Raw genomic sequence first — 19,014 nt, forward strand, 5'->3', positions numbered from 1 at the left:
CCCATCATGCCTCTGCCTGAGGAAGTCATGCTTGTAACTGTCAGCCTTGCAATGCCTCATGGGACTTGTAGTTTCATAGCAGTTCTAACTATAATAGCAAATCGTGACTCTTCGTATTTACCTCCACCTAGAATAAGGAACTTAGAAAACCATTGTAAATGGCACAAAGCCGAAAACTGCCACACACAAAGAACACTGGTTTATTTCCCCACCACCAGTGATTATGCATTCTTCACACAAAAATGGCTCTCGTCCACAAAGTAACAGCAATAACATGGTTCCGAGCCTACCCTGACAAACATTTATTACTATCGCCTTTCTTTTGTTTTGTTTTTTTTGCATAAGGCGTTAACACAACATCAACACCGCGCCTCCCAGAATCCCATTATAGATTTTTGCAGCAGTAATACCCTAACACGCATGCGCAAAGGAGAACTAGGGGGCGGATCGTCCGGCAGATTCTTGTCGCGCTTGCGCCATTTCGGGGGCGTAGCTAGCCGCGCTTGCGCCATTTCGGGGGCGTAGCTAGCCGCGCTTGCGTAGTCGGAGTAGCCTTTCGGCGCCTTTGTCCTTCCGCCATTTTGTGTCTAAAGCGCTGATTGGGCTCCGTGCTCCGGTTCTGGAACCAATCAGAGCGGAGAGAAGAACCGAGACCGGGAGAAGTGGTGAGTAGGACCGGGGGAGAGAGCCAATAACACAACGGGGAGGGAGATACATGACCTGAGCCGCACAGCCAATAACACCCATGTATATGGCAATAACATAAATAGCCAATCCGGGATGACTAGGGGAGAAACATTCGGCCGAAGCATGACAAAAGCCGCGTTTAGTGTGCACAGCAGAGACGTGGAATCAGGATAGCCGAGCGGGCTATTGGAGAGAGAGTAGACAATGCAATGAAGAGCTGGGTGATGTCCCTGCATGGAATGGGAGCTCCATGGGCAGAGTACAAGTCATGTGTATGGGGCTGGACCTGTATGTATACATGAGGGGGTCTGACCTCACTCCTGGTTTATAGGGCGGCATTCCTTCTTTTCTGTCAGGCGGGGTTCACACCTCAGCTTCTGCAAGTGTATTTGGAGCATTTTTAAAGCTTGTTTTGTTATTGTCAAGCTTGAGCGTTTTTATTACTAGGAGAAGGAGAGGTAAGAAATTGTGCGTTACGCCTCGGTAAGGACCAACATCATGTGACTGTGCCCCAAAGATTAAATCCAGCCCAGGATATGACCGACGCACCATGTTCACAGAAACCCATGGGGCCCTTTCACACCGGCGTTCAGGCCTGGCTCTCGGCTATGCGTTTTGCAGAAACGCACTACAGTCCATTTAACATGGTTTCCTATGGGTCACATTCACATCTGTGTGTTTTCCACCGGTGCGGCTTTTTTTTTTTTTTTTTTTTTTTTTTTTTTTTTTTTTTGGAAAGGCTCAGGAACTTTCCTTTTATTTTTTTTTTTATTTTTTTTTTCTCCTGCAGCGCTTTTGGTTTCATAGACTTCAATGGAAACGCATCAAAAATGCATGTGTTTTTGCTGATTTCTCAAACAAGACAGCAGACACCGTTCACAAATGCGTTAAAAATGTGTCAAAACCGTGTATGAGAAAAAAAAAACTGCAACCTGCCTAGATGTGAATCGGGCCTCCCTCAGTCTAGATCCATCTGGCCATTTCTCAGATGGATCCAGACTGAACCACAATGTCTGTCTATGGGTGGGCAGATGTGGGATCTGTTTACATCCGTCTCCATTTGGGTCTTTTTTTTTTTTTTTTTTTTTGTTTTGTTTTTTTAACAAAACTGCATCCTTTTTTTCGTTTTTTTGAAGGATATTAATGGATGCAAACAGATGCTGACTGTCCCTTTTAGCCTAGGTTCACATTTGTGCGAGCACAAACATTGCATGTGATTTGCACCCACACTGCGGGGCAGAGCGCATGCGATGTCTGTGCAATGCGAGTTCATTCATACAGTTGTATGGCTGAACTCGCATTGAATTCTCGCAAAAAAAGGTGCAGAGACTCCACCCCTGCACTGAAATCGGATGGCATGCGTGTTCTTACCTATGCGATCCGATTTCTGTGCGAGTTCACAGTTCTCACTGCGATCTGTGAACCGATCTGGCGGTGTCATTAACAATGTAATGACACCCGCAGCGGTTCACAGGGGGCAGTGTGAGAGATGCGATGCGGGAACCGGCTGGTTCCTGCATCGCACAAGTGTGAACCTAGGGTTTATGTCAGTTTTAGTCAAACTTTTTTTGTTTATACTTTTGTCACCTCCTGGTTTTTGCAACAACTTAAAAAAAAAATAAATAAATGGATGTAAACTGAACTGAAGACCGCTATGCAAACTGATGTAATCTGAATCTCCAGTGTCCCAACAGTTGCTATGCAAAGGCAAGACTGTAGCTAAATGTACCTTTATTTACAACTGCGGCATTATTTTAAGTTATCTGAAAGTAAAAAAAAATAACGAATATTAAAATAAGATATGAGTTTGTTCATTTTCCTTATGTATGGAGACTTTTAGGGACACCCTGTATATTCTACAGGATTTTTTTTTTTTTTTTTCCTCCATTAAAAAAAAAAAAAGTGACTGAATTGATGACGCCCATGCGAAAGAGCCTTAATGTGACCAACTAAAAGCAGCGATGTTTCAAAGCCAAGAAGGGCAGCCCTTGCCACCACTCCTGAAAAGCGATCCACAGTGGATTGCTTTTCAGAAGTTAGTTGACAGGCCACCTTCATCTTTTCATTTTTCTAAAAAGGTAAACTAACACCCTCCCCACCCCTTGGTCCCTAATGTACTCGCACCCATGGATGATGAGTTGTCAGTTCCCACACAGCCAGTGTACAGCCCTGTCCAAAAGTTTTGATAATGACACAGATATTAATTTTTCTGCTTCAGGGCCAGTTCACACCACAGGCGGCCCAGTGCTTTTTTTTTTTTTTTTTTCTCTGCATAAAAAATGCATGGAATGTAGATTATATGGTTTTCAATGGCATAGTTCACACCAGTGCTTGCAGTTCCAGAAAAAAAAATAGAACGTGGTGCATTTTTCCTGCACTGAACTGTACTGGAACGCTAACACACGTGTCCTTATTTAAGGTTAAGAAAAAAGAGGGCAAAAAAATGCACTGGACTGCATCAAAAACACGTCAAAACGTGCATGCAGAAAAGCATCTGGAATGCATCCGGACTGCGTTTCTATGGTGTGAACTGGCCTTTAATGTTTTTAGATCTTTTTGTCAGATGTTATGGTATACTGAAGTATAATTACAAGCATTTCATAAGTGTCGAAGGCTTTTATTGACAATAACATTAAGTTTATGCAAAGAGTTAATATTTGCAGTGTTGAACCTTCTTTTAAGACCTCTGTAATTCGCTCTGGCATGCTATCAATCAACTCCTGGGCCACATCCTGACTGATGGCAGCCCATTCTTGCATTATCAATGCTTGCAGTTTGTAAGAATTTGTTTTTTTTTTCACCTGCCTCTTGAGGATTGACCACGTTCTCAATGGGATTAAGATCTGGGGCGTTTACTGGCCATGGACCCAAAATGTCCATGTTTTGTTCCCCAACCCACTTCGTTATCACTTTTGCCTTATGGCAAGGTGCTCCATCATGCTGGAAAAGATTTTATTCCTCACCAAACAGTTCTTGGATGGTTGGGAGAAGTTGCTCTCGAAGGATGTTTTTGTACCATTCTTTATTCATGGCTGTGTTCTTAGGCAAAATTGTGAGTGAGCCCAATTCCTTGGCTGAGAAGCAACCCCACACATGGTCTCAGGATGCTTTATTGTTGGTATGACACAGGACTGATGGTAGCGCTCATCTTTTCTTCTCTGAACAAGGTTTTTACCGGATGCCCCAAACAATCGGAAACTGGGTTGGGCAGAGAAAATTACTTTACCCCGGTCCTCAGCAGTCTAGTCCCTGTACCTTTTGCAGAATATCAGTCTATCCTGATGTTTTTTATGTAGAGGAGGGGCTTCTTTGCTGCCCTTCATGACACCAGGCCAGCCTCAAATTCTTCGTCTCACTGTGCGTGCAGATGCCCTCACACCTTCCTGCTGCCATTCCTGAGCAAGCTCTGCACTGGTAGTGCCCCGATCCTGCAGCTGAATCAACTTCAGGAGAAGGTCCTGGCACTTGCTGAACTTTCTTGGGTGCCCTGAACCCTTCTTCACAACAATTGAACCTCTCTTGGTGAAGTTCTTGATGATCTGATAAATGGTTGATTTAGGTGCAATCTTAGCAGCAGCAATATCCTTGCCTGTGGATCCTTTTTGTGCAAAGGAATGACTGCATGTTTCCTTGCATGTTACTATGGTTAACAGAGGAAGAACAGTGATTTCAAGCACCAAACTACTTTTAAAGCTTCCAGTCTGTTATTCTAATTCAATCAGCATTAGAGTGATTTCCAGCATTGTTCTCGTCAACACTGACACCTGTGTTAAAGTGGTTGTAAAGTCAGGTTTTTTTTATCTTAATGCATTCTATTGCACAAAAACCTTTGTGCAGCTGCCCCCCTCAGGTCCCCCTAATGCTTACCTGAGCCCATATTGATCCAGCGATGTTTCGGGAGTGTCTCAGCTGCCTGGGACTCTCCATCTTCTTTGGCTGAGATGGCAGCGCGGTGCCATTGGCTTCCACTGCTGTCAAAGTCAGTGAGCCAATAAAGAGAGAGCGGGGGGCAGGGCCAAACCATGGCTCCGTGTCTCAATGGACACACAGAGCAGTGGCTTGACTCAGGTGCCCCCACAGCATTCTGCTTGCTGTGGGGGCACTCAGGAGGGAGGTGCCAGGAGCATTGGCGAGTGACCTGGGAAGAGGAGGATCTGGGCTGCTCTGTGCAAAACCAACTGCACAGAGCAGGTAAGTATGACATGTCAGCTGGTCCTTTTTGTGGCAGGGCTGAAATGCAGTGGATTTTTTTTTTTGGGGGGGGGGGGGGGGGGGGGGGATTTAATTTGTTTTCATGGCAACAAAGGACTTTGCAATTCATTTGATCACTCTTCAACATTTCGAAGTATATGCAATTTTCCTTCATAAAAACTGAGGCAGCAGACTTTGTGAAAATAAAAGGTTGTAAACCCTCAGCGTGTTTTGTGTGGTGTTTTTTTTGCCTATGCCTATACTTACCTACTCTGTGCAAGAGTTTTGCACAAAGCAGCCCCGATCCTCTTCTTGGGTGCCCCGCTGGCGCTCCAGACCCCTCCTCTTTATCGGGTGCCCCCATGGAAAGCCGCTTTCCCTGGGGGGCACCCGTGCAGGCTCGCTCCCGAGTCCTGCTGCGTCCATTGATGCAGACAGTGGCACTTGGCCTCGCCCCCCGCGTCACTGGATTTAATGGACAGCAGCGGGAGCCAATGGCTCCTGCTGCTCTCAATCTGTCAAATGAGGAGAGACAGCGGCTGGAGCCTCTGCACTCGTGCACAACGGATTCATGTAAGAAAAAGAGGGTGGGGGATCTAGGTGGAGCTACAGCACAGACGGTTTTTCACCTTTAAGCATTAAGGTGAAAAAACCTTGAGGCTTTACAACCACATTAATGTTTGTGTCATTCTCAAAACTTTTGGCCACGGCTGTAGTGATCGCAGTTACGATCTTGGGCTCCTGCAGACTCTCAGAATAGCTGTCTGCCCATACCTCCGATACAGGCAGGCAGTTTTCTGAGAGCAGGAAGATTGATGAACTACCAGGGGGTTCACCAGCCCCTTCGTCGTTTGAGAACTACAAGCTGTACAATGGCTGATAGTGTTTGTAGGCATTCATTCACAAGAATGATTAGGCATGTTCCAAAGATGAACTTAGCCTTTCAGGAGGCACAGTAAGTACAGAAAGCTACCATTAGATATGTAGTGCTTAGAAATGGAAAGTAAACAGCAGGGGAGAAGTTGCAGAGGGGCACAACAAACATGAAAGGAGATTTTATAAGTATTCTTAATGGAAAAAATAACGATTGTTTGTGTTGCTATAAAATGAAAATGTATGCTGTGACATTTTATCTCCTTTAACCCTTTCGCTGCCAGGGTTTTGCACACTTTAAAAAAAATCATTTTAGGCTTGAAGATTGCATAAAACCCCCAAACATTTATATATTTTCTAAAAGCAGACACACTTGAGAATAAAATGGTGGTAGTTTAAATTTTTTTTTTATGTCACACACAATATTACCGCAAAGGTCTAGGAAACCTAGGTTGAAACCTAGGTTCCATTTACTCGGTTGCACCGAGTAAATGGATACCCAACATGTCAAACCTTAAATTTGTGTGCGTCCATTAAATGGCGGCAGACTTCAGTACCCTATATTTTCTATAGGCGATACTTCAAAAGCCCCCTATAGGTATCAGTTTAGTGTTACGGATAATTTTAATTGTTTAAAATTATTGCTCACTCCCCTATATGATGATTTATAGGCGACACATTCTCTTTAATGAGACATGCAGGGTCTTTTAGGCTCCTTTGGCTCCACTGAATGTTTTGCAATGCATCCTTTCCAAGCTAAGCTAGCCGGAGAGACCTTTCCCCTACAGCTTCTGGCACCCGCAATATCGCTCCCAGGCCCACAGATGGGCAAGCAGGGTGTGGCAGGGGGTGGGGGGGGTGAGTGGTGACAGCAGCGGGAGCCAATGACGCTTCGCTGCTGTCTCGGCCAATAAGGGAGGGAGAGTCCGGGACAGCAGAGTCTCTCGTGTAACATAACTGGATTGAGATGGGGCTCAGGTAAATATTGGGGGGATTGAGGGAGGTGCTGCACACAGAAGGCTTTTTATCTTAATGCATTAATGTAAAAAAACTGCAACTACACTGTTGTAAAGGTTCGTTTTTGTGGTGTGTGTTTATTAAAAAAAAATGTCATATTTGCCTCCTGTGCAAGGTTTTTGCACAGAGTGGCAACGATCCTCTTCTGGGGTCCCCTCGCAACGCTCCTGCTCTTCTTGAGCACCCCCACGGAGAAGCGCTTTCCCTAGGGGCACTCGTGCGGGCCCGCTCCCTAGTCCTGCTGCGTCCATTGACGCAGACAGCAGTCTTGGTCCCGCTCCCAACTCTCGTGTCATTGGATTTGATTGACAGCAGCGGGAGTCAATGGCTCCCACTGCTATCAATCTATCCAATGAGGACCGGCTGGAGCTGCTGTGCTCATTCCCATCGCTGGAAAGACTGGGTTCAGGTAAATAAAAGGGGGGCTCTGGGGGGCTGATGCACTACAGAAGGTTTTACAACCCCTTTAAGTATTCTTTGTAAAGTAAAGCGTTACCTCATTTACTAAGCTCTGGAGCAAGTGCACTTGACTTTTAGTAAATCAACCCCATAGTGTAAACTGGCCCTTAAAAATGGTATAATGTAAGGCCAGCTTAACCTCCTCCCACCCAGCCACTGTACATAAACGACCAGGTGGGTTTTTCCTTGTTCTGAGTGGACGATCCTATAATGGCTGTCATCGCAGGACACACCTGTCATGGGATCGGTATATGGGTGCTGTGATTGGCCCTCCTGATCGCATGACGGCTGTGTCCAATCACAGCCTTCACCGTGTAAACGGACACGTGTATCTGTGACAGTTCTCCGCGCTGAGCTCAGAGTCAGTTCACACCGTAGAAACGCAGTTCGGATACGTTCCAGATGCTTTTCTGCTTGTGCTTTTTTTTTTTTTTTTTTTTTTTTTTTTTTTTTTTTTATATGCATTCCAGTGCATTTTTGGTGTGTTTTTGATGCAGTCCAGAGCATTTGTTTTCCTTTTTTCTTAACTTTAAATAAGGACGTGTTTCAGTGAATTTTTGGGGCGTTCCAGTGCGTTTTTGATGTGTTTTACAGCAGTTCAGTGCAGGGGAAAAATGCATCTATCTATCTATCTATCTATCTATCTATCTTTATTATAATTTTTCTGGAACTGCAAGTACTGGTGTGAACTATGCTATTGAGCAAAACCATATAATCTACTTTCCATGCGTTTTTGATGCAGAAAAAAAAATTGCACTGAACTGCATGTGGTGTGAACTGGCCCTTGGTGAGGGCTCACTGTGGGGGAATCTGCAAGGTCTATGACCGCTCTCTGTGTAAGATCTCCCCTGCCACACAGTACACCAAGCACCACTGTCCCTGCCCCTATACACATCTGTCACAGTGCCCCCATAATATATCTGTACCAGTGCAGAAAACATCTGTCTGTCCCCCATCCGTACCAGTGCACAAACTCCTGCAATAGTGTGACATCAACATTTGTCAGTGTCTGTTGGTGGTCGACCAACATCTGCCAGTGTCCCACCAATAAATAATACATTTAAACTGACCCCCCCCCCCCTCCCCCCAAGCTCACGTGCAAAGGCGAACGCACACGTTGGTCCCGTACCCATACATAAACGGCAATGGCACCACACGTGAGATATCACCGCGATTGCCAGAGCGAGAGCAATACCAGCACCAGACCCCCTGTGTAACTCTAAACTGGTAACTAATAAAGGCTTATAAAATGTCGCCTATGGAGATTTTCAAATACCAAAGTTTGATGCCATTTCTCAAGTGTGCACATTTTTAAAGTGTGATATGTTTTGGTATCTACCCGGCGCAACACCATATTTTATAGTTTACTAAAAACGTGGGTATTATATTATCTCTGTGCATTAAAACTCATTAAAATGTATTCATGTGTTTGTGTGTAAAATTGTAATAGAAAAACTGCTGGGCAAATACCATGTGACTTAAACATTTGCAAAACCCACCATTTTATTCTCTAGGGCCTCTGCTACCAAAATATCTAATGTTTGGGGGTTCCAAGTAGTTTTTTAGCAAAAATACAAATTTTTACTTATCAAAAAGGGTCAAAATAAGGTCTTACAACTTCAAAAAACTCGCCATGCCTCTTACTAAATACCTTGGACTATCTACTTTTACAAAAAGGGGTAATTTGGGGAATATTTGTAGTCTTGACATGTTAGGCCATCAGTACATCAGGTGTGATCCATTTTCAATGATTGGTACCATAGCTTATAGACCCCTATTCACATGGGCATTCTGAACAGGTCTGCCTGTCGTTTTTTCAGGCGGACCTGATCGGATACTCCAGTCACCTCTATGGAACGGCGGATGTCAGCGGTGACATGTCTGCCGATATCCGATCCTGTCCGTGAAATCCAGATGGATGGTAACCCTATTTTTCCATCCGTCTGGAGGATCAGATGAAAACAGGGGGTCCATTTTCATCTGATCTCCCCATAGGAGAGTGGGGCTCTGATAGGTCTGTCTCAGGACAGTGAGTGGGACGGACCTGTCATCTGCCTGCTCAGCGGGGATCAGCGGATTGATCCCCTGCTGAGCAAAGCAGAGTCTGCCGGGTGGACCACCCATGTGAAAGGACCCTTACTTTCATACAGACCAAATAATATACACTGATTTTGAGTTATTTTTTACCAAACAAATGTAGCAGTATACATTTTAGTCAAAATTTGTGAAGAGAAATTACTTATTTAGGTAATGTTATAACAGAAACAAATAAAAACGCTTGGGTTTTTTTTTTTTTTTTTCTTCAACATTTTCTGCCTTTTTTTTATTTTAGCGCAAAAATAAAAACCCCAATGGTGATTAAATATCACCAAAAGAAACCTCTATTTTGTGTGAAAACAATTATAAAAAAATAAAATAATAATTTGAGTATAGTGTTGCATGATGGTAGGAAGGGGGTGAAAGTGCCCTGTATTGAGGTGGTTAAATGCTAATTTTCTTTTCTATCTATATATAACATTTATTTTTAAGGTAGAACAGAAACTTCTGTGTAAAGGTCTTTTGTGTGTCTGTGTTTTGAGCTCTTCTCAGCTCTGTATCGTTGAAGTAAAATTACCAAGGAATAATTTTAAATTCCTACAACGTAACAAACTTTCTCTGTTTGAACACACGGTTTGAGCTTTAACAAAATTCTACGGTTCTTTACTTAAAAGAGCTCCAGGCAGATAAAAGTGGCTGAAACTTGACTCTAGAGGTTTTGGTGTGATCTTTTAGACCCATTTCACACTGGAGTTGCTACAGCGCTAAAAATAGTGCCTGAAAAAAGCCTCAGCTGCAAGCCCAGTGTGAAAGCCTGAGTGCTTTCACACAGGGGGGCTGCGCTGGCAGGGTGTCACAAAAAGTCCTGCCAGCAGCTTCTTTGCAGCGGTGGAGGAGCGGTGAATACACCGCTCCTCCACTGCTCCTGCCCATTGAAAACAATGGGGCAGCGCTGTTTTGTCTGCAGATTTAACCCTTTTTCGGCCACTAGCAGGGGTTAAAACCGCCCCCCCCCAGCGGCCGAATAGCGTCAGTAAAGCGGCGCTAAAAATAGCGCCGCTTTACCGCAGACATCTGGGGCGCTTTCAGTGGAAAAGGTTCGTTTGTACCTGCAGCTGGAATTGTGGCTTCCAGCTGCAATCACTATAGGTAATTGCTGGCAATGTGAACAGTTATGAATAACTGCAGCTACTGCTAGCCTGTCATTGTTTTGTATGGGCAGCGTGTCTGTACACACACCCCTGTCGTTCTAGACAGAATATGCAGATTCATGCCACTGCAAAATAGAGGGCGTGCTAATTGCCAGGTTAAATGTAACTTTCTTCTTTCCTGTGTTATTCTTGTATATAAATATCAAGGCTCTGATTTGTCTGTCGCAGTTCCGCTAAAAATCGCAGATTACCGCCATTTCTAGTAAAAAATAAAAATGCCATAAATCTATCCCCTATTTTGTAGACGCTATAACTTTTGCGCAAAACAATCAACGCTTGCTATTTTTATTTTACCAAAAATATGTAGATGAATACATATTGGTCTAAACTGATGAAGAATTTTTTTTTTTTTTATTAATTTGGAGATACATATAGCAAAAAGTAAACAATTTTTTTTTTTTTCGTTTTTTTTTTTTTTCAAAATTGTCGCTCCTTTTTTGTTTATAGCGCAAAAAAAAAAAAAAACTGCAGAGGTGATCAAATACCACCAAAAGAAAGCTCTATTTGTGGGGGAAAAAAAATGTCAATTTTTGTTTGGGTAAAGCATCACACGATCATGCAATTGTCAGTTAAAGCGACGCAGTGCCGTATCGCAAAAAATGGCCTGGTCATTAAGGGAGAAAATCTTCTGGGGCTGAAGTGGTTAAAGTGGTTGTAAACCCTTACATATACCCAGTGACGTGACTGGCCACAAGTAATGCACAGAGATGAAACTAATTCTCCTACATAAGTTGTATCTGTTTATCTGAAATCTTCTCTACATCCATTTAAAGTTCAGAGTTTATAAAGCTGAGAGTTAAGAAAAAGGGGGCGGAGAGATGAAGTTACACTCTGCAGAGCTTAGTGAGGAGAGCTTTGAGAGCTGATTGGAGGGTAGGGACACCCTCCTCCCCTTCATACAGCAACAGAGCTGACGCTGTCAATCAGCTGGTGATCCCTCCCCTGTCACCATTTTTCTCTTGGTGTCAGGAAAACTTGTCAGAAGTGATTCATGCTGGTTGTTGACAGAAATGACAGCACTTTTAATTGAGGTAAGCACCCATTATGGGATATATGTTCTGTTCATATTTCCAAAATATGAATATGGCTGCTCCTGTCAGCACCACCTGGCTGGACAATACTAGATTGTTTATTTAACTTTTGTCAAAGGAGCCGGGTAGAAAATTGTCTAGAGCAGTGAAGGCGAACCTTGGCCCTCCAGATGTTTCGGAACTACATTTCCCATGATGCTCCACTACACTGCAGAATGCATGAGCATCATAGGAATTGTAGTTCCAAAACATCTGGGGTGCCAAGGTTTGCCATCACTGGTCTAGAGGAACAGTGACTGCATTCAGGGATTTTGATATCTACTGATGCTGGTTGTCAGAATACAATCAGTGGAGGAATCTGTTAGATTTTTGGTCCGGTCTGCTCCAGCTTCACTTATACACACACCCTGATGTCAAAATCATCTTACCTTTTGAATTGTTGCTATACTATGTGTTTGACGTATTTAATAATTTTTCCAAAATTCGTTGATTGTAAAACATTTGAATTACAACTTTGTTGCTGTATAGTAGGCTTCCATAACAGATAATGGGATGCAGATGCTAAATATGCCCACCCTTTGTAAGCGCGTACATACAAGTTTGAAATTATGGGCAGTGTGCGTGAGCTGTGATATATGTAAGGTTTCTGAGAATTGTAAACGCTGTTTGGTCTTGGTGGTATGTTGGGAAGTGTGTCTGAACTGTTTGTGATGGGAATAGTTTGAGGGAAAAGAAGAACAGAGAAATTGCACTATACATTTTTATTCCCAAAATATTTGATTTCTATTGCTTTTTTTAATTTGATTTATATTTACAGGCATAGACAGATTGCATACTTGTAGATGGAGCAGTACACAAGTAGCAATGGCTCACCAGAGCAGATTGTGGTACAGGCTGGGCAAATCCAACAGCAGCAGGTGAGAATTAGAGGTGGCTTGCATGCAAGTTTTATACTGTGTAGAATGATTCTCAGTTGGCATAACTCATTGTTTAAATGTATAAATAATACTAGCAATCATTTATTGGAAATTGACATTTTACTTTTCGAAATTTGTTCAGTAAACTCATTTTTTAATAACTAATCAATGTTATAAGAGCCTGAGTGCTTTGGGGCCATGTCACTGGCATTGATTTGATGTTAATTTGAGAAGCTTCTGCGATCATTCAGAATTCACTGACGGGTGCATTTAGTGCTAGTTCACACCAGATGCAGTTCCGTGCGCTTTTTTTTTTTTTTTTTTTTTCTGCACTAAAAATGCATGCAATATTTTCCATATATTCCAATGGCTCTATGTCACACCAGTGAAGTCAGTTTCTGGTGCAGAAAAAAAAGTAGTGTGCTGCATTTTTCTCTGCACAGAACTGCACCGGAACATAGCAAATTGTATCAAAAACACACTGGAACTGTAAGCAAATACTTATCCGGAATGTATCCTGAGTTAATTTTTGTGCTGTGAACTGTCCCTAAAAATGCATACACAGTGTTTTCCATGTATTCCAATAGCTCTAGTTCACACTAATGCAGTCAGTTTCTGGTACTAGAACTGACTACATTGGTGTGAACTAGAGCCATTGGAATACATGGAAAACACTGTGCATGCATTTTTAGTGCAGAAAAAAGTGCACGGAACTGCATCTGGTGTGAACTGGCCCTTAATCTTTGACATTTTGAGCGGCAAGGATGTGGAATTCCCTTCCACAGGCGGTGGTCTCAGTGGGGGGCATTGATAGTTTCAAGAAACTATTGAACCTGTGTCTTTTTTCAACCTCACCTACTATGTAACTATGTGACCTGCTTCAAGCAGGTTTTGTATTCCCAGAGAATTGCATGGGTGTTCAAAACCTGTCTCAAGTGAACAAAAGCCAGTCGACATGGACCCCAAAAAAAACAAATTAGTGTTATCGTTTTGAGTGTATGACTCCTGGCACTCTCTCATGGTCAGGCTGTCTCTTTATTCCTTTCCTTTTTCTTAGCCTGGTGCTGTCACTGCTGTCCAGTTACAGACTGAGGCTCAAGTGGGAGCAGCCTCTGGGCAGCAAGTTCAGACCCTCCAGGTAGTTGTGTTTGGCAGGTGAATGTAAATGGTACCATATAGAACTTGCCATTGCCTACTTAGTCATGTTAGCATGGATCAGTTACATTGTCTAAAGTGCCACTTGCAGTTTTTGTCTCTTGCATGACATTGTAAATTAATAATCCAGCATGTTTCCAAAATATTTGTACACTGCAATTCACCTTTTCGCTGCTGCTGACATAATTACTACAACATGTAAACAATCTCTGGGAGAGAGAAACATGCATGTCAAAGTGACCAGATGCATGTGCATTTCTTACCACGTGAAAAGGAAACCAAAAATGGCTCCGGCAACGAAAGGGTTAAGCCTGTATCCATTTTATCATTTTATTACATTGTCAGCTTGCTTTGTTTCTGTTCTGAACATTGGAAAAAGAAGCATGGCTGAAATGCAAACCATGTAGAACTGCAGTCATTTTGATGTAATCTGTGTTTTAAAGAGTAACTCCAGACACAAAACAAACACCATCCCCTGGTAGAGCCCACATAAAGTAACTAGAATGGCAGTGTTTACTTTTGTTCTGCTGCTTTTGGTACCTTTTTAACTGATCCTTTAATGATCAGCTTCTATGTTGCATAATAACTCTTAGCCATGAGTAAGAACTACAGGGTTGGCAACAATGTCAGTGTTGAGGATTCAAATCAAGTTCCACAGTGGAGCTTGTTGATGGAGCAGTACACAGAACTTTGTGTCCTTACATGTGTCTCAAGGTTTACGGTGGTAGCACCTTAAAGATTATTGGGAAGCTATTTTTATAATGGGTCTGTGGACTTTGCTGCAGCTGGAAGAAGGAAAACGTATTTCAACTTTGGGGATAAAACAGAATTGCTATTAATGTACAAACACTAGTAAGGGCATTATTTTTAGTAGTGTAAATGTTTCTGTGGCTGGAGTGTCTCTAAATATATAATATTATTATTATTAATATTATTATTATTTTCATAGCTGTGTACAAATTTTAAAGGGGTTTTCCAGGTTTAGGGACCATTTGCAAATGAGTTTTTAACCTTACATGAGTTAACTTCCTGATATGTCTGTTAGTAAGTTCTCTACATGACACCTTTTCAGATCATTTCTACATTAATGACTTTTTCACCATTGTTGGTCCCAGGTATTGCACAACAGTGTCATCTTTATTGCTCCTAAATCCTGCTGTCTATGGGCCTAGGATAAAGGGATTCTATATTAGTAATTATTAGTGCACTCTGCTGCTAGCTTATTGTACGTTTTGAAAACGATAGGGCCGCTCTTTTCAAATTGCATGTTTTGTTGCCAAGGAGTCAACACCAAGTAAGAACAGAGAACTTAAACATTACATAGTTCTGTAGTTTACTATTTACTAAAAACCTGTTGACTGGGGGAAAACAAAGTGTGGCATGTGTACAACTTAGAAAATTGTAGGCCTCTTGCACACTGCTGCCTGAAAATGCCCAGTTTTCAGGCATACAGTCTTTTTTTATTATTATTATTTATTTTTTGGGGATCTAAATGCAGCCCGTTGTTTTCAATGTGCCTGCGCACACAGGCAGGTAAGTATGCACTGCGTATAGATGAGTTTAAAAAAACAAAACAAAAAAACCCCCAGAAATCTGAGTCGCCATTCAGTATTTTTGTATATGTATATGTGCAAATACGCACAAATACACACATGCAAAACATCCTTCATTAACATAAAGCTAGAAGAATTTTTATGCTTGTCTGCATACTTGCAAATACATGCAAGTGATATACAGCCCATCCTTGCATTTTTGTGATTACGGAGTGTATGCTCAGTACAATTTCAGACACTTCAGTACAGTGTGCAAGAGGCCAGTTGAATTACCAGAGGTACAGCTTAAAAGTGGTGATTTGTGCTTGGTCTCCCAGCTGATACGACCTTGGAATTACTCAGTGCTGAGCTGGGGGGGCGCGCCGTGCGCGCTAACATTAGGGGGAATATTAATCAGTGAATCTGATATTCACCAAACCTTCAGCACATGTGTATCTTCCCAGTGCATGTGTTTTAAATGACAGCGATTAATTCACCACAAGTGAATGTTTTGTGAAAATCATATTCATTACTTTTTAAGTATTCTCCTTTAAAAATAAGGACAATGGACACTCAGACAGTAATACAATGTACGGTAAAAATGTATTTTAAAATCTTCTTCCATCCAGTATTTACTATCAGATACTATATCGGCATAGCCAGGAATCTTGATTTCTGGTTAAAGCATTTGCATCTCCATCTCACAAAAATCAGCGAGAGAAGATGCAGTAGAATCTATTAAAGTGTTTGTAAAGCCTAAACGTTTTCTTACCTTAATGCAATCCTTGCATTAAGGTAAAAAATGTTTAGGTGTCAGCCTCGCTCCCCCTCACTCCGCCTTTTACTTACTGTCTTTGCTGGGGCACCCGGAGCCATTGGCTCCCAGTGCTGTCAATCAAAGCCAGTCATGAGAATTTGGGGCTGAGTCTCGCTGTCTGTGTCAATATACGTAGCAGTGGGGTGCGAGCAGTCAAGAGTGCCCCCGTGGGAAGCCAGTTCCCATTGGGCCACTAGACAGACGGGAGGGGCCACAAGTGCCGGCGGGTGGACTCAAAAAGAGGAGACCAGTATAGACATGTTTGTTATAAAAAAAAAAAAAAATTAACCTTTATATAATCACTTTAATTAGTCTCTTGAGAGGTATTTGACTGATGCTTCTGCAGAAGGTGTTAGGATGACTGCTCCCACCACTGTTTAAGGAAACTCAATTTGCTGAGTTGTAAGTCTCAAGACATGGGGAGGTAAATGTGGTTTTTAGGAGCAATAACTGTGGACCTTCATTTAATGGTAGTCCAATCTTCGACCAGAAATCGTGGAAAATACTGGAAAGATCAAAAAATAAAAAGAGGGGCTTTGCCATCAAAAGATACAAGTATAACAGGAAGCCTTTTCGCAACGGGAAAATTTCTCCTCCAAATCTTCTTTCAGTAGAAATCCTCATAAGTCCTAGTTAAAGTGGAAGTAAACTCCCATGGATGATTTTTACCTATAGGGAAGCCTATAGTAAGGCTTCCCTATAGGTACAGTAAATATCTCCTAAATGTGCACTGTTTAGGAGATTTTTACTTGTGAAGCTGCTGGTGGATCACTTTTCAGAGGGTAGTTGACAGGGATTGAGGAGATGTTGTGTAGCCTTTTTTAACACCTTCACATTTTATACAATACTTTGCAATGGGCTTTATAACAATCCCTCTGGAGTTATGCACTGCTGGGCAGTTTTTATTTTTTCCCCTTGCTTTTTGTTTTAGTCGCAAAACTTAGCAACTGGAGTACAGAAAAATGCCAACAGGTGCCCTGCACTGATGAGTCAAAATTTGAAATATTTGGTTGTAGCAGGAAAAAATTTCACAGAGCCACAGCGTGGTACAATGAGTCTCTGCAGGCAACAGTGAAGCATGGTGGTGGTTCCTTGCAAGTTTTGGGGCTGCATTTCTGCAAATGGAGTCGGAGATTTGGTCAGGATCAATGGTGTTCTCAATGCTAAGACATACAGGCAGATAGTCTACCTTCCGAGTGCCTTCAACTGTGTGCCTGTGTACCTAGAAAATTGATGCTGTTTTCAAGGCAGAAGGGTGGTCACACCAAATATTGATTTGATTTGGATTTCTCTTTTGTTCATTTACTTTTTGTTAATTGATAAAAATAAAGAATAAAGGTTTACATACACTTTTTTTTAAGTTGCAACAATCGGCCCCTTTTTTTTATTTATGAAACCTCTTTACGCCAACAGTATATATGCGGCCCCACTGGACTTGGCTTTTTCCCTTTGGGCCACATATATTATTATTATTATACAGGATTTATATAGCGCCAACAGTTTGCACAGCGCTTTACAACATGACGACAGACAGTACAGTTACAATACAATTCAATACAGGAGGAATCAGAGGGCCCTGCTCGTTAGAGCTTACAATCTATAAGCATATCTGTCTTTGTGCTGGGAGCACCCCACACAGCGCACTCCTAGCAGAGAGACTGGGGTCTCGTACAAACGATCAGTACCCATAACTCCTGGTTCCGAGTCACCTATTCACTGTCATAGCCTTTGATTGGCTATCGTAGTGATCAGTTTCCCTCTCCCTCCCCTCCTTGCAGAGAGAAAAACAAAATGGCTAGATTGAGGTTGGATCCAGGTCAGGACCAGGGTTAGTGTTTGGTTCAAAGGTCATGGTCAGTATATTTTGGTGCAGGACTTTAAAAAAATTTTTTTTTTTTTTTTTTTTTTTTTTAGTGTCAGTGTGTTTTAGGTAGGATAAAGACAAAATATACACATATATGGTATCGTTGTGATCGTTCAGAGTAAGAGAATTTATTTCTGGTTATTTGGCAGTAGGTCACGGTAGTACCAGAAATATACAACTAAATTTTTTTTTAAAAAAAGAAGTATTTTTCTTCCTTTTTCATTTATTTATTTTTTTTACTATTTTTGGGCCGGTTTTCCTACAATAAAAAATCAGGAGATATCCATTACCATTTACTACCAAATGAAAGCCAATTTGTCCTGAAAGAAATAAGGTATAGTCCACCTGGTTGCATAAATTAGTTGTGATGATATGTACAGCTTTATTAACACATGTCAAAATTGTGCTTAGGCATGAAGAGATTAATTTCAAGTTGTCAAGAAACAAAATCAAAACTGCTGTGAAAATTTGAGGGAAAATACAGTCTACATGGTTGAAAGCTGATTACACAAGCCATACACCATGTCGATTTTTAACCAGATTATTAAAACCTTCAATTAACAATTTCTGTTGAAAAGATGAAGCGATTAACCGCTTGCTGACCAGCGCACGCTGATTTACGTCGGCAGAATGGCGCTGGTGGGCAAAAGGGTGAACAGGTACGTCCCCTTTAAGAAGCGGTGCTGCGGGTGCGTGCGCCGCAGTCTCCCTGACCACAGCTCCCGCGGACTCTATGTCCGACAGGTGCCCGCGATCGTGTCACAGAGAGGTAGAACAGGGAGATGCTTTTGTAAACAAAGCATTTCCCCGTTCTGCCTAGTGACAGGACAGAGATCGCTGCTCTGTCATCGAGAGCAGTGATCACTGTCATGTGAGGTGTAGCCCCCCCCACAGTTAGATTCACTCCCTAGGACACACTAAACCCCTTCACCACCCCCTAATGGTTAACCCCCTACACAGTAGTCAATGCATTTTTATAGCACTGACCGCTGTATAAATGACAACGGTCCCAAAATAGTGTCAGACGTGTCCGATCCGTCCGCCATAATGTCGCAGTCCCAATAAAAATTGCAGATCGCTGCCATTTACTACTGCTATTATTACTAAGAAAAAATGCCACAAAACTATCCCCTATTTTGTAGACTCTATAAATTTTGTGCAAACCAATCAATATGCGCTTATTGTGAGTTTGGTAAAAAAAAAAAATTTATATATATATAGAG

General features: G+C 42.1%; 1 protein-coding gene across 5 annotated transcripts in view; it reads left to right on the forward strand.

The window, feature by feature from the left end:
- The first annotated feature begins 509 nt into the window (after positions 1–509).
- Positions 510–19,014, forward strand: part of NFYA (nuclear transcription factor Y subunit alpha) — a 31,101-nt gene continuing 12,596 nt past the window's right edge. The window contains exons 1-3 of one of the 5 annotated variants that reach the window (XM_073615906.1): positions 510–665; positions 12,324–12,423; positions 13,481–13,564. In XM_073615906.1, the coding sequence (XP_073472007.1) occupies positions 12,349–12,423; positions 13,481–13,564 (159 nt within the window). In that variant the 5' untranslated portion in view covers positions 510–665; positions 12,324–12,348. Of the gene's footprint in view, positions 666–1,004; positions 1,146–12,323; positions 12,424–13,480; positions 13,565–19,014 lie in introns of those variants that run through there. The other 4 variants (XM_073615908.1, XM_073615907.1, XM_073615909.1 and 1 more) reach the window with 4 other exon arrangements.

The sequence above is a fragment of the Aquarana catesbeiana genome, linkage group LG02, assembly GCF_042186555.1.
Source record: "Aquarana catesbeiana isolate 2022-GZ linkage group LG02, ASM4218655v1, whole genome shotgun sequence".
Lineage (NCBI taxonomy): Eukaryota > Metazoa > Chordata > Amphibia > Anura > Ranidae > Aquarana > Aquarana catesbeiana.